The 27791-nt window shown below is 42.3% G+C and overlaps 1 protein-coding gene across 14 annotated transcripts; it reads right to left on the bottom strand.

Moving 5' to 3' along the window:
- Window positions 1–1920: 1920 nt before the first annotated feature.
- On the bottom strand, window positions 1921–27433 carry mark2a (MAP/microtubule affinity-regulating kinase 2a). 14 transcript variants are annotated; one of them, XM_014196448.2, is made up of 19 exons: window positions 27298–27433; window positions 16682–16855; window positions 12769–12822; window positions 12259–12307; window positions 11993–12058; window positions 11740–11810; window positions 11585–11641; window positions 10891–11127; window positions 10659–10778; window positions 10370–10508; window positions 9875–9987; window positions 9645–9780; window positions 9328–9479; window positions 9145–9233; window positions 7973–8110; window positions 6461–6724; window positions 5160–5186; window positions 3800–3838; window positions 1921–3420 (listed from the first exon to the last, which is right to left on the bottom strand). In XM_014196448.2, exons 2-19 carry the CDS (start codon window positions 16817–16819, stop codon window positions 2985–2987), a joined length of 2325 nt encoding a protein of 774 aa, XP_014051923.2. In that variant the 5' UTR covers window positions 16820–16855; window positions 27298–27433; the 3' UTR covers window positions 1921–2984. The 14 variants fall into 14 exon arrangements, with proteins under 14 accessions (XP_014051923.2, XP_014051920.1, XP_014051925.1 ...); XM_014196445.2 differs by lacking the exon at window positions 27298–27433 and adding an exon at window positions 25922–27253; XM_014196450.2 differs by lacking the exon at window positions 27298–27433 and adding an exon at window positions 25922–27253 and having other exon boundaries at window positions 10406–10508.
- Between the last annotated feature and the right edge of the window lie 358 nt (window positions 27434–27791).

Raw genomic sequence — 27791 nt, 5'->3', positions numbered from 1 at the left:
TCAGAAAGGGCCGGGCCTCCTGGTCTTTTCACGTACAACAGTGTCTAGGGTTTACCAAGAATGGTCAAAAAAAAATCAAAAACATCCAGTCAACTGCAGTTCTGTGGGCAAAAACAGCTCGTTGATGAGAGGTCGAAGGAGAATGGTAAGAATTGTGCAAGCTTACAGGCAGGTCACTAACAGGCAAAGAACTGCACAGTACGAGTTGTGTGTTCTGGCAATCTTGAAACGCACAACACGTCAGTCCTTGTCACAGATGGGCTATTGCAGCAGACGACCACACCGGGCTCCACTCCTATCAGCTAAAAACCAGAAGCAGCAGCTCCAGTGGGCACGCGATCACCAACACTGGACAATTGATGAGTAGAAAAACATTGCCTCATCTGACTAATCCTGGTTCCTGTTGCGTTATGCTGATAAAATATAAAAATGAAATATCACATTTACATAAGTATTCAGGCCCTTTATTCAGTACTTTGTTGAAGAACCTTTGGCAGCGATTACATCCTCGAGTCTTCTTGGGTATGACTCTACAAGCTTGGCACATCTGTATTTGGGAAGTTTCTCCCATTCTTCCCTGCAGAGCCTCTCAAGCTCTGTCAGGTTGGATGGGGAGCGTCACCGCACAGCTATTTTCAGGTCTCTCCAGAGATGTTCTATCAGGTTCAAGTCCGGGCTCTGGCTGGGCCACTCAAGGACATTCAGAGACTTGCCCCGAAGCCATTCCTGCATTGCCCTGTTGGAAGGTGAACCTTCACCCCAGTCTGAGGTCCTTAGCGCTCTGGAGCAGGTTTTCATCAAGGACCTGACTAGTCTCCCAGTGCCTGCCGCTGAAAAACATCGCCACAGCATGATGCCACCACCATGCTTCACCGTAGGGATGGTGCCAGGTTCCCTCCAGACGTGACGCTTGGCATTCAGGTCGAAGAGTTGAATCTTGGTTTCATCAGACCAGAGAATCTTATTTCTCATGGTCCGAGTCCTTTAGCTGCCTTTTGGCAAACTCTAAGCGAGCTGTCAAGTGCCTTTCACAGAGGAGTGGCTTCTGTCTGGCAACTCCACCATAAAGGCCTGATTGGTGGAGAGATCCTTGTCCTTCTGGAAGGATCTCCACAGAGGAATTCTGGAGCTCAGTCAGAGTGACCATCAGGTTCTTGGTCACCTCCCAGCCCAAGGCCGTTCTCCCGATTGCTCAGTTTGGGCGGGCGGCCAGCTCTAGGAAGAGTCTTGGTGGTTCCAAACGTCTTCCATTTATGATTGATGGATGCCACTGTGTTCTTGGGGACCTTCAATGCGGCAGACATTTTTTGGTACCCTTCCCCAGATCTATTCCTTGACACAATCCTGTCTCGGAGCTCTACGGCAATTCCTTCAACCTCATGGCTTGGTTTTTGCTCTAACATGCACTGTCAAACTGTGGGACCTTATATAGACAGGTGTGTGTGTGCCTTTCCAAGTCACATCCAATCAATTGAATTTACCACAGGTGGACTCCAATGAAGATCAATGGAAACAGGATGCCCCTGAGCTCCATTTTGAGTCTCATAGCAAAGGGAATACTTATGTAAATAAGGTATGTTTAAAAAAAAATAGTTTTTATATAAATCTGCAAACATTTAAGACCAGTTTTTGCTTTGTCATTATGGGTTAGTGTGTATAGACTGAGGGAAAAAAACAATTTAATACATTTTAGAATAAGGATGTAACGTAACAAAATGTGTAAAAAGTCAAGGGGTCTGAATACTTTCCGAACAACTATATATACACACACAGTAGCATTTCTGTAATGTTTATGGTGAATATACTGAGTCTCTCTTAAGCTTGTGCAATTGTTCTGCATTTTCTTCATTCATCAGCAATGTGGGCATATTAAAGTGGGCTTCTATAACAGATAACAAAACTGAAAAGCACAAGCAAAGAAATCATCCAACTTTGTTTATTCTTATAATAACAATATTAATAATTATTTTCTCCAGAGAAAGGCAAGGGAACTCCGACATTCCAGTGCAGCACATTGAAACCAACCAGCAACTCTTAATTACATTACAATCCACCAATAATTATCAATTGGCCCTTAATTATTTAATCAGATAAATTACCCCTACTGTAAAAAAAAAAGAAAAAAAAAAGATTTGAAGGGGCTTGGGGAGCAGGCAGGTGAAGGCTCGCAGAGTGCAAAGAGTTAAAGTCTGCACTTCCATGGTAGCCTCAAGTAAGACACTGTACTAATATGTAAAAAAATGGCAGAAGCTTTCTGAACCACACAGAAACACCTTGTGCAACTGTCATTAGCTGATCAAAATTAGAACATGTGAAAACCAATTTACAGCTGTAGTGAATATGCGTTGTACCTCAGATACATCTGTCTAATCATGTTGTACATTCAGTGTCAAACTGCAGCTCTCGTCATCTGTTCAAAACAGACAGCTGAAAATGGGGGCAAGATGCTCAAGTACAGTAACATGTTGCTTCGACCATAGATTGGGCTTGGTGCAGGATAAGCAAGGGAGAAAGGCCTGAGGGTTACAGCTGGCTGAGTTCAGGGCCATCTTGGGCTCAAAATAAAAATAAGAAACCTACAAATCAGTTCATTATTTTTTTTAACTCATTTCCTTTCATATTTTCCACCAATAAATGTATTTTGGAAAAAGATGATTGTGAGGTTTAAGAGAAACAAAAATGTCTCAGAAGACAACAGAAAAGTCAGAGGCGAGAGAGGGGCCAGACACCCCAAACTGAAAAAAACATCCCCTTCCAAGAAAATTAACAATCCCCTCAAAAACGGTCTATACACACACACAACCTCCCCTAGCCACTTTGCTCCCCCCCACCCACCCACCCAAAAAGTCTCTCCATGCTCCTTTGCCTTCATCTCAAAAGCTCTCAGTTCAGTCTCAAAGTCCAGCCTCTTTGCCTTTGTGCTCCAGTCTGTCTCCATCCACCGTCCGACTCATTGTTATCATCACTACCCCTCTTCCACAAGCTCACAGTTTGAGCTCATTGGCAACCTTGGAGGCGATGTTCTTGAAGGCGATGGATGTGCCAGAAATGCGCTTAAAGCGAACCCCGTTAAGGGAGAGGCGGGGCAGCTTGCACACCTCCATCTCCCACTCGACAAAGTCGTCACGGGCGGGATTCCCAGACACACACAGCAGCATGTAGCGCTCCCGCAGCTCAAACTCGCAGCTGTTGGAGTCCAGAACCTTCCGGATCTCCTTCATCATCTCGTTGGGCTCCATGGAGGAGGTGGTTTTCATGCTCCACGTGAAGCGCAGCGAGCGGGGCTTGTTGTCCTTGGAGGTCAGGCCCGGGGTCGTGGTGCTGGGCACCGTAGAGGTGGACGACAGGGAGTCCTTGTTCTCGTCTCCTGCAGAGCCCAGGGTGCCCTTCTCCAGCTTCTCAGCAGTGGTCAACATGGGTCTGAGTTCGGAAAGAAATCAGGAAAGGAGAGTAAATATAATAAAAGGCAAGGACAGAATGAATGAAAAACAGACAAAACAGCAAGGTTACAGGCTGGTTAACAATGCATTCAATCACAGGGGGAACCAATGACAGCATGAGCATGAAACATTTAAGTTGTGCATTTACATGGACTCTTCAATGAGCAGCATACATGCGTCTCTTTCTGTTATTAAAAGATCAATGCTTACATTGTCAAAACCGAAGGAGCTATACTGATCATATATAATCAGCATGCTATTCTTTACACCACCTAAATCAATTAATATGATCATTATTGATTGACATTTTTTTCACTGAATCAACAGATTGATCAAATTGTCACTATCATAATCCTCACCTGTTGGCCTCATCTCGACCCTCTCCCTCATACGGGCTCCTCAAAGAAAATCGGCAAAAGTTTAGTCTCCCCAAATTCCAATTAGACTTTATTACCAGGTTAGAGCAAACACCATCAACTCCCATTGCAACCCCTGCACCTTCAAATTCCAGATTATATAGTATTTGTCTTAGAAATTATACTGTATGTATCCATAGATTTCATTCATGTGACCTCCACTACATTTTAGAGGGCTATGAGGAAATAACTAGGTCTCTCTAATTCTATTTCAAATCCCCAAAAATGATTTACACCCCCCCGAAGTGGAATCACACAATCCATGGATACTGCTGTATTTTTGTTTAGCATACAACTGGAATGAACAGTCAGAGATCACATCTTTGTCTGTTATGTTAATAAGGCCCATCACCACCATCCAATAACCCCTCTCCTCAAACTCCCACAGCAAGGCATCCATCAGAATAAAATAAACAGCATCGGTCAGATGCATATGCAGGCATTCTGCGGACCTATTCTCAGTTTCCCAAGGTGCCCAAAACCTTAAGTCTGTGCCCACCACAATTATACGACGTCAAATACATGCACTCCTTGACGCAAGTTTTTGTAAACGTCAAAATATTCAATCTTAAATACTGAGAATATTATATTAGTGCCAAGAAATAGACGGCTCTAATGACACTTCAGGGAACTAACTCGAAATAGAAACAAAAATAAGCCAAGTTAAGAAAAAGAAACAGCAGGACGTTGCTGAAATATGAGGTTGTTTAGTGCAAACTGCAAGCCAGGACAGTGGCCTGGTATCAGACAAAAGAAATGCAGGAGATATCCCTCCCAAAATAACAGTGACGTGACATTTTCAAAATCAACAGAAATAATCCCTACTCCTGTCTGAGCATGTAATGTTGAAAGCCTTCCCACAATACAGGCAGCTGACAATAGCATTAAAGAGTTCAGAAGAATGCATGTTCTTTTCAACGATCACCGTCTCTCTGTATTCTAAGCTTCTTAGCTTTATGCACACTGGGTAGCATAAATTGATCACAGACTGGGCTGCACAGAGGGTTTTCTATTCAATTGGCCAAGGACCCATAGGGCAACACTCAACACTAACGAGACAAAGAAACCGGGATGAGAGAAAGAAGAAAGGGATGAGTATCATTCACTGAGGGATGATGAGAGCAGCAGATGACGGTGACCCAGGCGATGGAGAGCAGGGTGAGTTAGTATAAAAAGGCAAATTGTTACAAAAATCCGTATTAAAAAAAGAAAGGGTCATGACACATAAAATAGCCTCACAGTGGAGAGATACGACAAGGTAAAAGTTGAGGAAAAACGCAAGGGTGTGGTTATTTTTGCCTACCTTCTGGGGAATCTGAATGAGAGATTTCTACAAAGAAGGGGAGGGGGGAAGAAAAAGAAAACTGTATGTACACAAACGTGCGCATAAACAAACCACAGCAAATCTGTTATACATGTCAGTCAACTGAAAGAGATGAATACTTCCCCCGGTGTCCCTCAGGAGGTGAGCTGCTTAAGCCAAACAGTTTGTCACTAAATGGCTGTTAATGTAGGTTGACATTACCATAGTCTTCAGGATGTTAAGGGCAGAGCAGTTACATGAACAATGGACTCGGATTAGGACTAACGTTAGCACTGGATGGGAGACATGCATGCCAATTATGATATATTTACACTGTGTACAAAACATTAAGAACACCTGCTCTTTCCATGACAGACTGACCAGGTGAATCCAGGTAAAAGCTATGATCCCTTATTGATGTCACTTGTTAAATCCACTACAAATCAGAGTAGATGAAGGGGAGGAGACAGGTTAAAGAAAGATTTTTAAGCCTTGAGACAACTGAGACATGGATTGTGTGTGTGTACCATTCAGAGGGTGAATAGGCAAGACAAAAGATTTAAGTGCCGTTGAATGGGGTATGGTAGTAGGTGCCTGGCTTCACCGGTTTTTGTCAAGAACTGCAACGCTGCTGGGTTTTTCATAAATCAACAGTTTCCCGTGTATCAAGAATGGTCCACCAACCAAAGAACTTTCAGCCAACTTGACACAACTGTGAGAAGCATTGGAGTCAACATGGGCCAGCATCCCTGTGGAACGCTTTCGACACCTTGTAGAGTCCATTCCCTGACGAATTGAGGCTGTTCTGAGGACAAAATGGGGGGGACTCAATATTAGAAAGGTGTTCTTAATGTTTTGTACACTGTGTATAACGCCTTAAATTGTACAACACTAAGAATGTATCAATAAAACAATTAAACTATAGCAACACACTCTGATTTGTATTTGAAGGTATTTCTACACAGAGTAACTTCGCTAGCAGCTCCAACTACATGTGTGGCAACTGACCATAGCAACAGAAATATGCACAGCTCCAAACCAACTCAAACTAAAAAAATAGAGGGGAGTACTTGTAGTCAAGCACATTGTGAACACAAGAACATTATGTCCAGACCCCCAAAAAATAATCACAGGGACACAGTGAAGAGAAGAACGAACAGTCCAAAAATCACAATGCACAAACACGAATACCTCACTGTAATTCTCACACTCTCATTCACTTAAGGCAAGATGTTCAACACCAGGATGTGATCAGCAAAACAGAAAAATCACCACAGGTCCCCATTCTCCCATTCTCTCACCTGCGCACAAATTTAGAGGTGAACTTGCTGAAGATACCAGTGCCCCCAGCTCTTCGGGCCTGGCTGTTCCCATAGGAGAGGGAGGGGGATGCTGGGGGACCATTGTAGGTGGAGGCATGCTGGTCCCGCGTCGCCCTCTGCTGCCCGGCACTGAAAGTGCTTCTGGTGGCCACATTTCTGGGGAAGTTGGATCGCTCAGTCGCCGTGGAACTGCTGACGTTGTGGGCAGAGGGAGACGCCACTGGTACTCTCAGAGGGGCAGTGCTGTTTTTAGAGTTTTGTAAGTAGAATGAGTAGGCAGAGGAGACATTTATAGATTTCATTATCACCATGCACATCAACATTTTTCCCCATTGCTGAAGCTATTTCCCACAAAGAATGTATGATAAAAACATAATTGAGCTTCAGATAGTGAAACAAAAAGTTCAGTAAATGCATATAATTTATATACAAATGCCACAGTTGTAAGAGTGATTAAGCCTTTGGTAAAAACAATGTAGCTGCTACTATTAGGCTACAACATGCCATCCACTCTGCAAAATCCCCCATGATTGATTTTAATCTTGAAAGATGAAGCCTAGTAAAATGACATATTGCCCAGAAAACGACTACAGCCTCGTGACCCGCCACGGGTAGCAGCAGGTATAAACTACAGACTGAGGCCAGTGAAGCTTTGTTGGAGTGTTAAAATCAGAGGCTCTCTGCATTATCACAATCAGCGTGACACAGTAGGATCAGCTAACAGGGTAACAACGAATGCAGCATCACTACAAAGAAGGAAAGGTTGGGGAAGGGGCGTGGAGCCGTGATACTGTTGATTATGTCATGGACCACACATTGTCATTGAGGTTATAGCGAAACCACGTAGTGATAAAGTGGATTACATGTTAACCAATTGATAAGTGAATGACATCCTAACATTAAAGCTCATTCACTTGGATTAATTTTTTTTTACAATGTGCATGGCCCATGATATGTCAGATTTTGTATGGACAGGAAGTTACAGGAGGTATTAAAAAGAGATTACATGACATGCACACCAGCCAGGAGCTGAGAGAGTTCAGGCTCAGGCAAAAACATGATGGCACCGGCCGGGCCACGTTCAAAGTGTGATGGTGTTTGATGTTTAACTGAGGGTTTGCAGGTACACATGAACCATGGGTTGGCAGGTTCTGGCTTTTATGTGCAATATTTGTGCTAGGACTGGTCGGATACGGACAGAAGTGTTGTGGAGAAAGGCATTTCTCAAAGAGATAGGGTGCTTGTAGGGTGAGTTTCAGGGGGTGGGGAAAGTGGCAGACAGAAAAAAAAGTAGGGTGCTTTCAATGGTGCTCTTCCAGCAATATTGCTACCCTTTTAACCCCTACATCTGTGATCTTTCTCTACCTATTATGAATACCCAATGCTGAGAACTGCCACCAGGGACCCTCTAACCCAAACCCTTTCATATCCACTCTATTCTCCCTTCTGACGAGTGGCTGTCCTTGTGTTCCCCTCTCTGGTGCCACTTGCCTGGGCCGGTGTGCGTGGATGTCTGGGGGGGTGGGATGGGCAGAGGTGGACAGGGACTTGTGGTGTCGGGGGCGGGAGGAGGAAGAGAGAACTGCGGCTGCCGAGGCTGTGGAGGCGCGGGACCCTGGGGTGGTTAGGCTGGGGGAGAGAAATTAATAAACCCAGTGCCGACCGCCCCCCCGTGAGGGGTGGAAGAGGGCCATGGGGTAATCAAAGTTAGAAGTGGGGAGGAAGCGGGGGGGAAACGGAGGGAGGAAAACAACACAGACAATACAGGAGCTCAGATAAGGCAGATTTGTATTAGATGACTATACAGAACAGCTTCCATTAGGGGAGCTTAATGGAAGACTGCATTATTTCTGGGAAGCATTGCACCCCAAAGAAGAGATGGAGAGAAAAACTGTCAGAACAGAACACAAGTTTTTGGAAAGAAAAAGTGTCTTAAAAATGCATAAAGGAATAAAATGCATTAACAAAAAAGAAAAATGGGGACAATGTGAACGTTACAAAACCCTATTAAATTAAAAAGGCATATTTGACATAACATTGTGTGAAAGGGCCATTTTGTCAGCGAGGAGAATGTGTGCTAGTGTGTTCAACCAATAGTTTAGTAGCGATGGTGCTGACCACACCGTGTCAGTTTGCCCTCTCATCATCTCTTTCAAGCAAACATGTCTTAGTCACATGCTGTTGGCAACGCTGCTCCCCCTCTCCCACACAGAACATGTTCTTTAAACACGTTCCCTCTGCATTCTTCCCTTTTTGTGCCTGGAAGTAACCTGCATATAAAAGCAGCCAGCATCATAAATCCCGGAGGAAGGAGTGCAATCTGACTATCAGGGTCAAGAAATGATTATGGTTTCAGTTTATTGCAGATGCAGTGTTTTACTTTGTGAGTAAGCTGGCCTTGAGTATATTTTGAGTCTTTCATACATTTTAGCAGGTGTCACTAATCCATTATCAAAGAGTTCAAAACTGCTCCTGTGTGACTGTGTGTACACTGGGAATCCACCTGCCAACTGCTCTGTGTTAAATCCACTGGCGGCTGGCCACTGCTTGTAAACACTGCCACCTAGACATGTGACTAGCCCCAAAAACAGAGCTCCGCTGCCATGTAAAAGTGTGTGTGATTGGGTGTGTGAGAGAGTGCGCGCACGGGTGCTTGTGTCTACCTGTCCATTCCGTTCTGAACCCCAAGTGTGGCTCTCTCAGGGACTGGTGAGTTTCGACTGCGACTCGTACCAGTGGACAGGATGCTGTTCTGTAGGACCGATAGAGGAAATGATGTAGAGTACAGTAGTGTACATGCCATCAACCCTGGAGTGGCAGGCATGCAGAACAATAAGTCTACTTACGGTGGAGGGGGTCGGGGTGCTCCTCTTACGATCTGCTGTAGCTAAGGGACTGGGAGGGACTTTAGTGGAGCTGCCAGTGCCAGAACCTTTCCTCCCATAATCCTCTGCTGTGTGCTTGTTGTCGCCCTGGGAACGCTTAGAAGCTGAAGAACCTGGGAAAAAGAACAAGAGAGACAACAGAAGAACGGAAAGAGTGGGACAGAGACGCAAAGACGGAGATCAATACAAAAAGATAGTTGAGACAGACCAAAATAAGAGCATTTGTCCTAAATAGCAGTACATTTACAGTATCCTCAACAATCCAAACAGCTTCCTACCTGCATCTGTTGCTCTCCGGGGCTTCTGATTAGATGAGGTACTGCGCTGTACCTTGTGAGAAGGGGATTGGGCATTGCTGTTTGTGAGGTCACTTCCTGGGCGGGGTTTCATTGATAGGCTGATGCATTCGTCCATCTGAGGGGGAAGAGGAGGGATGGTCATAAATATTACCATGGCAGGAGTTGGACACACTTTGCTTCTACAGATATTGAGTGTATACACTTTGTACCTCAGAGTTCCTGTAATCCAGTAATAGATATGTGGCCATGACTTCATTGTATTTTTGGTTGACGAGCGAGTCCTGGATCTCCTCCGCAGAGTAGCCCATCTGCAACATGATATCTGGACAGAATGGAGAGAAAAGGTCAACCGTACAACCACATCAAGGACAGAAGTACTACGCACACATGTAGCATACTGCAGAGAGACACATATCACTAACACAGGCACATGATTCTACAGACAAAATAGTTAGAACATAAAGGCATATCATTTGAGTCTAACAAAAAGGTCTAGCATTTAGTTTTACTAAACATGTAGGCACATGTCAACACAGCAAAGGGCATGTTACGCAACACAGAGGTAGGCATACTAAGACTAACAGGGCACGTAAAATAAGACTACCTTCAGATAGAAGGGCCCTCCCCCAATTAATGTGACCTCTAACCCCTTCCCCAGTAACCCCTCTGCTGCCACCAGCTCATCCACCAGACGCCTGCCCCACCTCTCTTCCACCCCCCCGCTCGGTCGGGGTGCTGACCTGTCCTCTTGGGGTCCTTGTAGTCTGGCTGGGGCTCGATGAAGGGCTTCAGCTCCTCCTCCTCATGGCCTACGTTCATCCAGCGGTCTTTCATGATCTGCTGCTGGACACAAGCAGAGAGAGAGGACAGAGTCTTGGGGTTAATGGGGAAAGGAAGGTGGATAGAAAAACACAGTACTAACAGTGACAGTTGTCTCTACACAATTCTGGTTTGTATCCAGCGGAGGCAGTAGCTAGGTGAGGTACTATTAACCTCCAGGCTGCCCCTCTTGGTTGGGTTGAGAATGAGGAACTTCTTGAGCAGGTTCTCGCAGTCTGTGGACATGTAGAAGGGAATCCTATACTTCCCCCGCAGAACCCGTTCGCGCAGCTCCTAAAGGGAAGACGAGCGCAACAGACAAGGATTAAAGTGAGGTGTGGGTAGGTATTCAAGAACATCACGTGTTTACCATGCTTCCCTTCCACCTCCACTGTTCCCTGCCCACCTTTAGGTTCTGTCCGTCGAAAGGCAGAGATCCGCTGACCAGTGTGTAGAGGATGACCCCCAGGCTCCAGACGTCCACCTCGGGGCCGTCATATTTCTTCCCCTGGAACAGCTCCGGGGCGGCGTAGGGAGGAGAGCCACAGAACGTGTCCAGCTTGTTCCCCATGGTGAACTCATTGCTGAAACCAAAGTCTGCGATCTTGATGTTCATGTCAGCATCTAGGAGTAGGTTCTCTGCCTGGAGAGAAATCATTTTCTATTGATACCAGTTCTTTCAACAAAAATATTTAAAGAACACCAACATGAACATGGGGGAAAAAAGTATACTCAAAAGGCACTTCAGCCCAGCTTAAATGAAGAAAAAAAAAAGGGTGGAGCCCAAAAACATTCCTTACCCCAGGATACTTCTACTGGTGACTATCCGGGAGAATAAAGAAAAAAAAGGAGCACTGTTGCTGGGTAAATCTGACGGATTTATTGACGGGGAAAAACAATAGGCTTACGTAAAATCAGATATACGCAGCAACAGAGTGCTCCTTCTTGTTTATTCTCTGGGGTAGTCACCAGTTGAAGTATCCTGGAGGTAAGGAATGTTTATATGCATTTCATAATGTAATAATCTTGATTTGTCACAAATGGATCTCTTTCTCTACATTACACATCAAAACACTTCCCCATTTCTTGTCTATCCTCACCTTCAGGTCTCTGTGTACGATGCACTTCTGGTGGCAGTACTGTACCGCTGACACTATCTGTAGCAAGACAAGGAGCAACAGCTAGGATGACCATTCCCTTTTAAACAGTATTGTCAATAACAGGAAATGAAACCAGCAGACAAACAGTGTCTCACCTGTCTAAATTTGGCTCTGGCCTCTTTCTCTTTCATTCTCCCGTGAGCAACAAGGTAATCAAACACCTCACCTGAGGAGAGGGGTTGAGGGGGGAGACAGAAAATAGGGGAATTTTGAAGAAAGCAGTGGAAACACAAAAGAGGATAAAAGGTTGAGTGAGTAAAAAGAGTATGTGAATAAAGCGAGACAGAACTGATGTTATTAAATGCTGAAAACAGAACGTCAGGTTGAACTGAGTGGGTCTTTACTCACCTCCACTGGCATACTCCATGATCAAGTACAGCGTCTTCTCTGTCTCAATAACTTCAAATAACTTAACTACAGAGAAAAGATGATACATTTTGTTCAATTCAATCAAGACAACACCTTCCATCACAACTTACCGGTCACTTTTCAAAATGTGAACTATGACCTCTACATAGGCAGCCTCCACCAATAAGCAGGCAGGCAGGCGAAACATGTTTTTGTTATTTGGTTGGGGATGATAATCTTAAAAAGGTGGGCAGCACAAAGCTCACCGATATTTGGGTGATTGAGCAGCTTCATGATCCTCACTTCACGAAACAGCTATGGGCAGGAGAACAGAGACATTAACAGAAGATCAATCAGTTTATATGCGACAAAGTCAGAGTTTATCCGATATGATTTTAACTCTATACTCCAAGACTGTATGTGAAAATCACTGTGTGCATGTCTCCATGCATACATTTCTGAAGAGAGTACTGGCACCCCACCCAAACCATCACGACAGGAAGTACTTGGGTCTAATTTCCTGTAATTACCCCCATATCCTGCCCTAAGCCCTACAGAGGGAACTACCCTCTTCAGGAGAAGATTGGGGTTAGGGACTGGAAGATGCTTCAAGAGGATGGATGTGAATAAGCAATGCTCGTCACAATCTCTTCTTGATTTTAGCTGTATTCTTTCTATTTCAGAAATAAACAGTACCTATCCGAACATGCACACACACACACACACACACACACAAAAAAACATATGGCATTAACCCAGCATCTCATTGTCCTCACCTTTTGGAGACTGGAAGAGTTGAGCTGTGTTTTGTCTATGATTTTCACAGCCACCTTTTATAGGAGGGGGGGAAAAAGTTAGACATGAGTAGCTCCTGACTTGAACTATACCAGCCACCAGTGGAAAGAGCTGGATGAGGACTCTTTCCCCCCAAACAACTCTATTGCTCTTGGTATTGTTTCTCCATGTGATGTCCCACTCCAAGCACGCATGGCACATCAATAGGGATGTAAACATTTCTGGTATATTTTATTTCAGCTCATGAAACATGGGATCAACGCTTTACATGTTGCGTTTATATTTTTGCTCAGTGTAGTTGGGTGACAACCAATGTAATTTGCTGGGTCATTGTTACCAAATGTGCTGTAGAAAATGGTGTTTTACCGGCATAGTTGTGTAGGCTACCGGAGTGGACAACTCGCATTTTGCTGATTGCACATCTAACTGCTGATCGGGGCTTTGAGATTGCCCGTTTCACAATAATAGTTTTTGTAGTTTTGCTTTAAACAGTCAGTGCATCTGGTCATTTTTACATGAAAATGGTAAAGTTGTAATTTCATTACAAGGACTGAAATCATTTGTGTGAGCACCAGCCCATGATTTGATCTCATATACAAAAATGTGGGGTCACGCAATAGAACAAAATGAGATCATTTTAAAGTCATTCACAGTGCTTTATTAAGAAGTGTAATAGACTACTGAGATGGTATTCAAGAAATAAGTTGGGTTGACTATTAGGCAATTGTTATATTTTACTGTTAAAATAGGGCTCCAGAATTCTCTTGCTCAATAGAGATGAATTTGCCCACGTCTTTATGTGCACTAATATCATAGGCCAATTTATTTGGGGCTAATTTACACCTGAGTAACTGGAAACTCAAAAGATATTAGCTAGATAGTCAACTCTAAATATATAATACACACTGCTAGTAGCCATGTATTAATCTAACAGTAAATGTAATGTCCTAAAACTTCACAGTTGTAGCCTACTATCCAATGACGCCTATGCAATCACAAATCGCCGATGCGCATTTCGCGCACTTTGTATCTCAAAGCCATATCAAACATATTGCTGAATATTCAGTTGAGAAATAAAAATCCTACCTACAGAAAGCAGAGAACCTCCTCTCTTCAATGGCAACAACAATATTACACAGGATTGCTGTGTTTTCCCCGTGGTTGGGTTTTGAAATGTTATCAGAACACTTTTCCGATGCAACCAATTAAAAATATAACTCGCACAGCCAAGTCAAAGGGTTGCAAAATGCGACTAAATGGTCGCAGTCTGGAGCCCTGTATAATGACAAGTTAATTAGTGGGTGACGGGGATATCAGAATAAAGTAGGGGGACATAAAACAAATTCCCCCTCCCCCCAATTGGATAGTGTTAGATGCTCAGTCTGCCCTATGGCTCAGCTCAGGAGTCTACACACCCACCAGGGGTCGCGTTAACGCCGAGTTCTGCATTTTTCACAAAGAAAAAAATATTAAACTCGTAAGAAATGCATTTAAAATCTGCGTTTACAAAATGCAGAAAGGTTTCTTATTGTAATTTCTGTTCGACAGACTCATTTTGTGCTTCAGTTGCACTTCTCCACTCAGATGAGAATTCCCGAATGGGCATTCTATCAGCAGACAGCGCTCTGACCGATGTGTAGCCTACCTTTGTCTGGTAAAATGCAAGATTAACTTCAAACAAAACTTAAGAAATAATGTAGCCAGCCTCATTTCCTATGATACACACAAATACGTTTTTGCATAAAATACCTTGCTTTTTAACTGAAATTAAAGCTAATTAACTTGTGTGGCTGCTAGCAAAATACAGTGCCTTCAGAAAGTATTCACACCCCTTGAATTTTTTTTGTAATATAGCCTGAATTTTAAAATGGATTAAATTGAGATTTTTGTGTCACTGGCCTACACACAATACCATAATGTTAAAGTGGAATTATGTTATTAGAATGTTTTACTAATTAATTAAAAATGAAAAATGAAATGTTTTGAGTCAATAAGTATTCAACCCTGTTGTTATGGCAAGCCTAAATAAGTTTAGGAGTAAAAATGTGCTTAACAAGTTACATAAGTCGCAAAGACTGTGTGCAATAATGGGATTTAACATGATGTTTTAATGACTACCTCATCTCTGTACCCTCTGTCCCTCAGTCAAGCAGTGAATTTCAAACAGATTCAACCACAAAAGACCAGGGAAGTTTTTGTATGCCAGGGCAAAGCAGGGCACCTATTGGTAATAAAATAAAAAGCAGAAATTGAATATCCCTTTGAGCATGGTGAAGTTATTAATTACACTTTGGATGGTGTATCAATACAGTCACTACAAAGATACAGGCGTCCTTCCTAACACAGTTGCCAGAGACGAAGGAAACCGCTCAGGGATTTCACCACAAGGTAAATGGTGACTTTAAAAAACAGTTACAGTTTAAAAAGGCTTTGACAGGAAAAAACTGAGGATGGATAAACATTGTAGATACTCCACAATACTAACCTAATTGACAGAGTGAAAAGGAAGCCTGTACACATTTTTTTTTTAAACGCATCCTGTTTCCAATAAGGCACTAAAGTAAAATGTGGCAAAGAAATTAACTTTATGTCCGGGGCAAATCCAACAACACATCGCCGAGTATCACTCCTCATATTTTCAAGCATGGTGGTGGCTGCATCATGTTTTGGGTATGCTTGTCATCGGCAAAGACAAGGGAGTTTTGTAGGATAAAAAGAAAAGCGCTAAGCACAGTCAACATCCTAGAGGAAAACCTGGTTCAGTCTGCTTTCCAACAGACACTGGGAGACAAATTCACCTTTCAGCAGGACAATAACCTAAAACGCAAGGCCAAATAGGCAATACACTGGAGTTGCTTACCAAGACGACATTGAATGTTCCCGAGTGGCCTAGTTACAGTTGACTTAAATTGGCTTGAAAATCTATGACTTGAAAATGGCTGTCTAGCATTGATCAACAATAGTGTACATTCCAGGTGTGCAAAGCTCTTAGAGACTTACCGCTGTAAATCACTGCCAACGGTGATTCTAACATGTATTGACTCAGGGGGTTGAATACTTATCTAATCAAGATATATTCATGTTTTTTAGTTATTTTTATAACTGTTAGAATTTTTCTTCCACTTTGACAGAGTATTTTGTGTAGACTGGATTTAATTGTAATTTTGTCAACATTTTAATCCCATCTTGTAACACAACAAAATGTGGAAAAAGTAAAGGGGTGTGACTAGTTTGATGGCATGGTACCTGTAGTGTTGCACTTCTGTTGTCATCTGATGGAAATGAAGCTTTTTTCTCCCAAATGTGTTGCACTAATGTATTTTCTATGAAGGAAAACTATATTTGCACACTCCTGACCACTCTATTGACAAAAAAAAAACACTTGACTTTCAATATAAAACGCAGGTGAAATGGTATAAAACGCAGTCTGAAATTTTGAAAACTAACGCGACCCCTGAGACACACACACACACACACACACACACACACACACACACGCCACTCAGCTCAGGGAAGTCAGCTCTGACAGATCCAGTTCAGAGGGCCAGCTCCTGAGCTCCATCAGATTTTGAATTTAGAATGGAAAATGAATGTGTTCAGACAACAAATGTTAGTGCATCAAATCATATCGAATCACATCGATTCCTTCCACTAATCAAACTGAATCGCACCAAATCGTTTCAAACTGAAAGTATCATATCAGAGCCCATGTATCTAGGTGCGTATCAAACCGTGCCTGAAAGTATCATATCAGAGCCCATGTATCTAGGTGCGTATCAAACCGTGTTTGAAAGGAAAGAGTCACATCCCTAATAACACATTAACAAAAAAGCAAAAACATCATAGCCACTAAATCCAATGTTTGGACTTGGTTTGATCTCAGTTTATCCTCACCTCTTTCCCTGTGAGGACATGACGAGCCAGTTTGACCTTGGCAAAGTTGCCCTTGCCAATGGTTTTCAGCAGCCGGTAGTTGCCAATGTGTGGCTGCTCGTCTGGCGTCGTGGCGACAGAATTCCGGCACCGCGGCATATTAGGATGCCCACCTGCCTTGGACTCCGAGTGAGACTGAAAGAGGGGAACAAAATTCTGTTAGGAGTGGTGAATTCCTAACACTAGCCTACACAACACCTCTGACACAAATCCAGACAATGCATTTTAGACTCCCATCAAAGGAGAAAGAGCCTTGGATCCAAGGAGACCTAATAGAAAAACGCAACTGTGAGCATAACTTGATACTGTCCAATAGTGTTGATCTCGCAATCTACATAGTCACTGTATAAAAATGAAATAAAGTCGCACACTATATGCTCCAAACTATTTAAATGGGTCAACCTAACCCATTAAAATTGTTAGGAGCATATACTCCCCTCTTTATTTGGACAGTGAAGCTGAAATGTGTAAATTTGGCTCTATACGCCAGCATTTTGAATTGGAGATCAAATGTTTCATGAGGCGATAGTTCAGAATGTCGCCTTTTATTTAAGGGGTTTTCATACATATCCGTTTTACCGTTTAGAAATGAAAGCACTTTATGTATCTAGTCCCCCCATTTGACATTTTTTCCATCAGTATTTGGGGTCATTCCATGTCATTTCAGCAAGCCATGATACCCACCATCTCAGACTGTTCTGGAATTGTTTCTGTAGTTAGAAACATAAGATAGCGTTCCTGAAATATTTTTTTTAACATTTCACCCAAATTACCTTTTTTAATTTATAGAATTCACATAATATTCAACAGTTATAGCACCAAAACATCCAATTTGGACCAAACTTCTTCCAACAGTGAGTAAGACATGAGCAATCCAATAAAAGGGTCAAAAGTCACCCACGGACCCCCCCACAGCAATCCCACCCCATCAACCAGCATCAGTTATCTATTTCTGATAGGTAGTATGGAGATGCTGTGAGTATTGCTTCTTTATCCTTTGTTATGTATTCCCTGTGAATCTGGTGAAGTTTTTTCCTCCCCTGTTCAGAGAAATTAACCATTGACGTTGCTTGCATTATTTACCGTAAATTAGTGTGAAAGTAAATTAGTGTGAAATTACCAGGTTTTGCCCACTGGATGCCGCTCTTCTTGCTACTTCCGCAACACCCTTTTATCAATTTTACTAGTCTCTTGTGTTCATTAAATGGATCACAACATTTTCTTTGCAACTTTGGGCAGAAAACCAATAGCTTGTGACTCCAATGGCTAATTTCTCTGAACAAAAATGTTTAAGATTCACAGGGAAAACATTAAAGGCTGAAGAAGCAATTCTCCAAGCAACAGCTCCATACGTCAGACCGAGAACTGATACTGTATACTGGTTGTTGGGGTGGAGGGGGTTTGATCATTTTATTGGATAGCTCATCTTACTCGTTGTTCGGAAAAATGGTCCAAATCGGATGTTAGGTACTATATTTATTGAAGATTATATGAATCCAATCCCCCCCAAAAAAATTAAATGGCCAATTCATTTGTTTAATCTAATTATATTTCATGAATGATCATCTTATTTGGTTTAAACTAAAGAAACTGAGATGGTGGGTGTCGAAATCCTCTTGTGCTTTTTGAGGTGGAATGACTAGACAAATTCACAATGATTCAATTAGTCAAAAGTTTAGTATTTGGTCCCATAATCCTAGCACACAATGACTACATCAAGTTTGTGATTACAAACTTGTTGAATGCATTTTCAGTTTGTTTTGGTTGCGTTTCAGATTATGGTTTTGCCCAATGGGAACTGAATGGTGAATAATGTAACGTGTCATTTTGGGTGTTAGCATTTTTTGGGTGGTAATGACCTTTGTTCCTAACTTATCCTTTTTCACAATTCATTCATGATTATCTGTAATCATGTTAGCATCCTCAAGAATGTAGCAGTGTTCAGAAATTAAGGGTGTACGTTTCGCAGTTTTGGGGTCACGGTTCGGTAACGTTACAGCGGGAAAATTAAATGGCAACAGTTACTGTAGTTCATTTGGCAAGAGACACAAAACTAAAAAGCACCCTATTTGTGGTCCAAGACCAGCTTCTGTGACCGCATTCATAATGTTCCTGGCATTGTCTGTTGTGACAGGGATGTTGGACGTCAAGTAGAGGTCTTCAAATTTATGCATTAATAAATATTGACACCCGTTCTGAACGGACCCGAGGACAACTACACCAGTTCCTTATAGACCTGGTTGGATCCAGACCCGGTCCAATCAACAACATGTAGAATAAGTCAAGGGGTATGAATACTTTCTGAAGTTACTGTAGACTGTGCAACTTTCTTTTTATACGGTTTACTCTTCATTAGTTAAAAGAAAATATGTATTGGTCGTGTAAACATATTGGTTGTGTAAACATATTTGAGATGTTATCGCAGTAGCAGTGAAATGGTTATGTTTCTAGCTCCAACAGTGCAGTAATACCTAACACACACACACAAAAAAATGTAAAGAAAGAAATATCAGAACAAGCCATGTCAGAGTCCAGAATATAAATATATGTATATAATGGGTGTGAAAGACAGTATGAACAGTATATATGAATAGAAAAGCTGTGTACAGTAGTAGTTATTTAGGATGATCCTTGACTAGAATACAGTATACGCATATGAAATGGATAAAACAATTTGTAAACATTATTGAAGTGACCAGTGTTCAATGACTATGTACATAGGGCAGCAGTCTCTAAGGTGCAGGGTAGAGTAGAGGGTGGTAGCCGGCTAGTAACAGGGAGTATGGTTCAGCACCTCTACAAAAATTTCAGCTCATGCTTTTTACTAATCTACATAGTCACCCCACCTCTCAGCTAATGAGGCTGTCACTGACAGAGGGCCTGTTTGTCACTGCTAGCAACTCAAATCCACACTGACAAGCAAACAGGACAGAGAGAAAGTGTTGGGGGACTGAAGAGTGACTCAAGAAGACGAAAGTGAGCAGACAGAACGGGGGGGGGGCGAAATCAGAAAAAAATATGAAGGTACAGTACTTTTATGGGGAAAAGTGCAAGGGGGTAGTTAGTGTGTGGGAGCCCCAGAAAGCAAGGATGAGAAAGTGACTGAAAGGGGGGGGGGGGGGTCTGTTTACATGTCTCTGCCACACTCTGCTCTCTCTGTATTCACAAACTCTGCATTGTATCCTTTTGCGCTTGCTCTCTCGAGGAGATTGTTACCTTGTGAGCATACGTAAGTGGACAGAAAAGCTATTGTTGACACGGGCACCGTTTTGTGTGCATTGTTCCGCATGGACCTTAGTTTCCGTGTTCAAGTCTGGGCCCAAGGCGGAACAACTTCTCTGCATTCTGAACTGGAAAATTCGATGGATTCTTATCAAGAGCAATGTTAATGTCATTTACAATGAATTGGACAGAAATGTCAAGGCTATTTGGCATAGGGTGAATAATTGACAGTTGACAAAAAACGTTGTAATATAAGTCAAGTTCTGCTCTCCTACTTATTCCAAGAAGAAACAAAAAGCACAGGCTATGAGACAAATACAGTACGTCACATTTCCCAACAAGCCACTTCCCTTTCAGAAACAAAACAGCATTCCACATAAGATTTTTTTTTTTAAACGCACCAATATCTGCATTTCAAAGGTGTGCCTGCTTTGTGTTCAGTTACGTAACACCTGTGTAGTGTCTGTGTTGAGTCCCGCCCCAGAGTTTTCATAGAGCGATAAATCAGAAGCTTGTTGCAAGTCTGCCTGTAGAACCAGCAGGAGCCAATGAGCCAGAAGGCAGCTGTCATCTAAACGCTCCCTCCCTCCCACACTTACACAACAAAAAAACACACTCTGGCATAAATGCATGAGGAAGTGCCTCATCACAGAGAGCTCCATACAGAGCAGAACAGGGTAAGCCAGACTACCACACTTTCAGTGTGCGGACCTCGTTTTTGTTTTCATTTTCATTTCTGTGCTGGCAGACATGGTTTAGCCATCACTCTACAGTGGATTTGTTGTGTGTCAGGAGTGTGAGGGAAAGTGTCCACTGTATGTCAAAGACGTGTCTTGCACCCAGCTCATCTGCAGAGGATGCTCTGCAGTAACAGAGCGTCAGCAATGCAGTCGCAGTCCTCACAAACACAGCTTTGACCTTCAGTACAGCAGCCGGCACTTCTATCCCTACCAGATACGCACATTAGTCTACCACACAAACTAATAAACGCACTCGCAGAGGCTGGCACACAGACAGCAGCACATTCAAAGATTACATAAATAAAACACATGTTCACAAATAGCACATAATATCAGACAAAACCGAGAGCAATGCAGACATACCATCAAAGTCATGGAAGCTCAGCTCCAGGGCTGACAGCGAAAGACAGAGAAAGGCTGAGGAGAGTGCAGCCAGGAAAAGCCTGAGGGACCTAGAGGTTCTCATCAATAACATATACAGCCCCACATCTCTCTGTTCAGCTCATGATCAGCCTCAGGTGGAGAGAGGCAAGAACCACAAGAACGACACTCAAACACTTGAAGACGACAGATTTGAAATTCAAAAATCATGTCTCTATAGAGCCGGTAGTATTAGGGCAAAACCTCACTTATCAGCCGGCTATCACTGTCAAAAAGACTCATACATTAATCATTCAGCGATACGCACAAAACTACACATGCAAATGTACTTGACCTGTTATGATGCTTGATGTGGGACATGTGGACTCCATCCATTGCTAACAGTAGCATGAGAACTGACCATCCAGATACCATTCAGGCTATAGGAACCTTGTCACTTCCTCTATGAAGAGACAGACTTCAGCCATGCTCTAAGAAAAAGGTGTGGACAGAGTTCAGATTGTAAATGTCCCCCTCGCCACAGATTTCAAAGCATAAAGGGGGTGTTGATGGCTTGGATGGAAGTGGGACACAGGGGGCCATGAGGTCTCAGGCTAAAATAGGACACAGCACGCACAGCCAGGCTCTCCAGAGGGCCAGACAACCTCGCCGGTCCCAACCGCTCAACAGGAAGTTTGTTTGGGTAATTTGAGGAAGTATTGCAATTACACCCCCCCCCCCACCCAAAAAAAATTGAAAAAAAAGTTAAAATGGCTGACACAATGACAGGGTCAGGTTCCTAGTGCCAGTGAGACGTGCCTAGGTATGTCTGGCTAAGGGAACAGCAGCACTGGTGAGACATGACCTGGGAGGGAGGCAGCCTAATGGACAAGAGCAGACATGCTCAGACAGCTGTGCCACAGATACAATCAGGAGAAAGAAGGGAGGATATGAGAGGGAGAGAGAAAAAAATAGAAGGGGGAAGGTCAAGGATTCCCCAATACTAAAGAGAATACAACAGGAAGCACAACTTGGTGATGAGTTTTAAGGAGATCAAATTGATTTTAACAGATGAGCAAATCAGTGTATTGTAGTAGTCTCTGTACCACACCCCTTTTAAAAACACTGCCCAATTACCTTTTCAAACATTTACCTGGTGTCAAAATCAGGTTACTCACACACAAACACATGATCAATGTTCTCAGTAACTAGTATTCTAGTAACTCCTTCAAGAATTTAACCTGAAAACGTTATCCTGAAAGAGGATAATAGGCAAGCGCATGCTCTGGTCCATATATAACATCAAAGGCCGATGATGAACTAGCTTTACCCATCTACCTTAGCAACCATTCTCCCTCTTAACCCCATCTCCCTAGTCCAGCTTAAACCATCAACACATATTTCTTGAAATGTATTGCCGTAGCCATTCACAACTGTACCCTCTAAAAGTATCTGTTGACTTACACTTGTGCCTGTTGTCACAATTGCACTAATGTTATTTTATACTTGATAACTTTAAACAATCGAGAACATAAGATTCGTTGGAGTAATGTGCAATGCTGCTATGAGAGGTTGGGGAAATGCTTTAGCGTTGCTAAGATCAGAAGGAATGGTCCTTCTCTGAAAAAGTAGTCTTGCTGTGGGAGTGTTGCCATGGGGACCCGCTGCTTAAACCTGTCCTCTACTCTGCCCTCCCCAACCTTCTTATACACACACAGAAACAAAACACTCACTCACTCCAGCCTAGCTGTCGCCTCACATCTCTCTCTCCTTAACATACTCTGAGAAAAGCATTCAATTCAGACTGAGCAATACACAGTAGTCAAACAAGGACACAAGCACATTTTTTCCAACAAAAAAATAGCCTAGGCCTAAAGACGCAAACATATTTAATAAAATAAATAAAAAAATAGGCCTATTAGTAATTGTTAGGCTACCTGTCAGAGGAAAAGTGGTCCTTGCCTGCTCAATTTATTGAAACTTAAGAGGGAAAGAAGAAAAGCGAGTAAACAAAGTAACAGACTGGTGGGGAGAGAGAGATGAACTGGTAAATAAAGGAGGCGAGTGAGCCAGCTTGTCATTTATCTGGGTATTAATATCACACATGGCTATTTCCAGTCAGGGTAGCAGCAGCAAGAACCACAAATAGACACTAACTGAGCTCTCCCTCCAGTCCCCTCTCCCTACACTTCTGACAGTCCTTTACCTCAATAACACGAGTAGAACATCCCGAAATCAAAACACATGGCATAGTGGAACTATGGGGGAGAGAAATGTCAATTGCAACCCAGTTTTGTTTAGTCTTTAATTATAATTGAGCACAACTCAAGCTGCTAAAATGAAAAGGACCACAACCATAGGCCTGCACAATCACATAGACCTACACTGCACTGGAGGGAAAACACACCACTGGGGCTCTGGTTTTATATATTCTATACTGAACAAAAATATAAACAACATGTAAAGTGTTGGTCCCATGTTTCATGAGCTGAAATAAAAGATCACAGAAATGTTCTATACACAAAATAAGCTTATTTCTCTCAAATTTTGTGCACAAACTTGTTTACATCCTTGTTACTGAGCATTTCTCCTTTGCCAAGATAATCCATCCACCTGACAGGTGTGGTAGATCAAGAAGCTGATTAAACAGCATGATCTTTATACAGATGCACCTTGTGCTAGGGACAATAAAAGGCCACTCTAAAATGTGCAGTTTTGTCACACAACACAATGCCACAGATGGGTGGGACCATGTGAAATCCATAGATTAGGGCCTAATGAATTTATTTCAATTGACCGATTTCCTTATATAAACTTTAACTCTAAAATCGTTGAAATTGTTGCGTTTATATTTTTGTTCAGTATAGATAGGCTACCTGTCTATGTTGTAAGAGAATACATTAATTTGTAGGCCTAACTGTAAAAATACTTAGAACTAAAAATCAGGACAACTTTTTCCTCAAAGAAGACAGCACAAGCTACAAAGCTGAGAAATAAAAGGAATACCCCTAAAAAAAAAAAAAAAAAGAAAAGAATAAAATAAAAAGGAATACTGGATAGTGATGAATCCTTTCAGACAAGAAACCAAATCATTTTAAACAAAGCTGGAACAAGAAGAGTGTTGACACAAGCTTTTAAAATCATCCCACTCCTGCCTATGTGAGCTATTAATACCCACAAGTATATGACTGGGGTTAGGTCATGACAGAAAGACCACAGAGAGAAACCAAGATCACTAAGGGAATGGCTAGCAAAAACAAAGACACTGTCACTGAAACCAGATAGTAAAAACCTAATTGTTTTCAATAGGCCTACAACCAGATGAATAAATATTCTCTTCATCTTTCATTGACCAATCATAAATATGATGCCATATCCAGAACCATAATTACTAACAAATGCAGGAGAAACCTACAACCAGATGGATAAATATTCTCATCTTTCATTGACCAATCATAAACATGATGCCATATCCAGATCCATAATTACTAACAGATGCAGGAGAAAGTGGGAGGCAGGTAGCCTAGCGGTTAAGAGTATTGGGCCAGTATCCTAAAGGTTGCTGGTTAGAATCCCTGAGTTGACTAGGTGTAAAATCTTCCGATGTGCCCTTGAGCAAGGCACTTAACCCGAATTGCACCTGTATGTCGCTCTGGATATTAGCCTCTGCTAAAATGTAGAATTACACACACACACACAGGGAAACTCTGACAGATGTGTGTGCATACAAATAACGCTAATCCGTCCAAAGTGGAGAAAAGAAGCACTCCCCTTGGCCTTCAGACATATCCTACGCCCAGCTCAACTGGAAATGCTGGTTTTAACGAACAGAGAAACTGGGGTAAGAAGAACATTGAGAGTCCCTGGTCAACAGCAGTCTGTAATAAAACAAGCTGGGCAGGGTACCACTCCTTGCTTCAGCCAAATTCAGTGGCAAACAAAACTTTGGAATTAGTAGCATGTGCAAGTTAGGGTATTTTCACCACAATGGAATACGTCAACATCTCTGCTACCCATGTACAAGGATCAGCAATTTGTGATTTGAATAGACAATTGTTTCATAATGTCATTATTGACTAAAACATTCATGTCAGTAATGAGAGCCAGCCTTCACTGCAAGCAGATGTGTGTTCATGACTGAGTTGCTCCTCAAATGCACAAATGTAAATTATGCTATCCTCTACTTACACCTGATTTGAGCTATTCCTACTAAAGTATTTGTATGATGGAATCCCCCATTCCAGTTCAGACATGAGCTACTGGCTAACACAAACAAGATGGCAGAGGATGCAGCTCACACTAAACAGTTGTAGAAGTGGCAATATCTAGTTGGGCCTACAACTTGACTTACTGGGAGTGAATGATCTGTTGACGAGTTAGACAAAGTCACTCAAACAATGCAGGGGCATACAGGAAAAGGGGAAGACCTATAAAGTTGCCAAAAAATATAAACGTGATTGATATATTCTGTGTAGACATTAATGTTAGAGATTACATCTGCTCCTGTTGACCCGATTTGAAGAAGACATGGAAAAGTGAGTTTTTAAAAGTATTGGCATTTCCTACTGAAATGCTTCATAAAGTGTCTAAACCTGGTTACAATAATGTTTCCTAACTAGTTAGGCTTTTAGCCCTCCAACGTTATTTAATCATAGTTCGCTAGCTAAATATCTATACAAAATAATACTTCAATTCTACACCATGCAATACCTCCTAACCACAAACAATGTGTGACTAGTAAGGTAGCCAAGTTAGGAAGATAGCAAGCCTGAGGGCTAAGAAAAGAAAGAGGGTTTATGTGGTTTAAGTTAACTAGTTCAGGCTAGCTAAATTAGCTACCTAAAAATGGTCTGATATACCGCAACTGCAGTTGGCTTACCTGGTTTGACGAATGTTCAATTGTTAATAATGGCGTCCGGGTTGACATCTTAACAGATTTTCGGGGGGTAACTTCTTAACAGAATCTCAAAACTCAATGTACATCTGTCCTCCGTGTTTGTTATTGCTGAACTGGGGACTATATTATTTGTGTAGCTAATTTAGTTAGCTAGCCAACTTATCAAAAAGTTACTCATACGTAGCCTTAGCTCGAGGCTAACGTTAGCTAGCTAACGTTACGTGTCGAGGAGTAATTAAACTAGCTAGCTAGCTAGCTAAAGTTCTAGCTAGCTAACTAGCTAGCTATCCAGCTAGCTGAAGTTACTCAATCGTCAATGAAATACCATACCTAGTCCAGGTAGTAGGAAGATAACGTTAGTAGTTAGCTACCTATCAATAGAATAAGTACCGTTCGAGTTCAAAGCAAAGTTCTGGATTCACAACTATCTGAAATAACAGCTATTCACGTGAAAAGGTAACCCTGCATTCACAAGCTATCTACATTGGTACGCCTATTCCACTCAATGGAGAAAAGTGGTCTGCCAATTACACACGGAGCTGTGCAGTGGAAGGATGAGCTGTCAAGTTAGAGGGATATGCTAGCTAAAGCTCCACCCAAAGCGAGGTTTGTTCCCACAAGTAGACGGTAAAATCTAGTCCGGGGATTCTACCAAACTTTGGCCACGCCGATAGCAGCAGCCCAAACGTCCTCTTTAGAGGAATAAAAAAAAAGGTCGCTAGTTAAATATCATTAACTATAATACAATATCGACCCTCAGTTGTAATGATGAAAACGTTATCTGCAAGCTGCTTTGCCAACTCTAGGTTGTTAGCTAGCGTAGGCTAGTTTCCCACCACGGCAGAGGTAAGAATCCGCGAGTTAAACTGAAAATGAACTGCAGTCGCTTTGACTAGCCGGTTAGCTAAAATGGTACACGAGCAACTCAACCGCAACGTCCTGTATTCTTCCTGACCAGCTATCAACGTACGTTAGTTAGCTTGCTATCTTACTTGGCCAGTAAGTTAGCTCGGTCTGTCTTTGGTCTTGCTTTTATAAATGTGATATATAAGTTGTAGCTAGCTGTCTACGCTAGCATGTTTGAATATCAGAATAGCTAGCCAAAGCAACATATGTAATCAAGTTTAATTCCGAGTTTGTCCCTCCGCGCTATGCGAGTATGTTCAGTTTGCTGGGTCGCTGAATCTCGGGTGGGCTATAGACTAACTAGAGTTGAAGCGCCCCCCAGGTTTCGACTGCGTCTACGCTGATTATTTTCCAGCTGGCCAAACAACCCAGTGTGAAATCAAACACTAGCCATAACTAGCTACACATTTACCGCAATATCTGATGGGTGTAAGCAATATGGTGGAACCTACCAGGTGTCTAGGAGCTTTTTTTTTTTTTACTCATCCGATTATTTCAGATCTAAGAAGGTCTGACTTGATTTCAGACTAGCCATTCAAGTTATAATTATGTTCATCTGTCACCCCCACGAATTGTGTTAAACAGACAGTGGCGTACCGAATTCAGTGTGGTTGAAGGAAATAAGAAGCCACTAACAGGAAACATTAGCCTGGGTACCAATCTGTTTATGCTAACATTACACCCATTACGCCGTGTCATATGCCAAATTAGCCCAAGATGTGCTAAAGGCTAGTCTACTCTTTTAACGTCCAAGGCCCTTATGTTAAGAGGTGCTCTGGCAGCCAACACAGTCAAATATTCCATCTGAATGTGAATCGATACTCGATTGCAATACGGTTTTATCTACTTTCATATCACATCAAATTAATTGTACAAATGCGAAATATGCACGTACTGTTTTAACACAGTTCCAGCCAGTGCTTTTATGTTACAACACCATTCAGTC

This window comes from Salmo salar, chromosome ssa04 (assembly GCF_905237065.1).
Source record: "Salmo salar chromosome ssa04, Ssal_v3.1, whole genome shotgun sequence".
Taxonomy (NCBI): Eukaryota; Metazoa; Chordata; class Actinopteri; order Salmoniformes; family Salmonidae; genus Salmo; species Salmo salar.
Note: the sequence above shows the minus strand (reverse complement) of the source record. Positions and strands in the feature narration are given on the sequence as shown.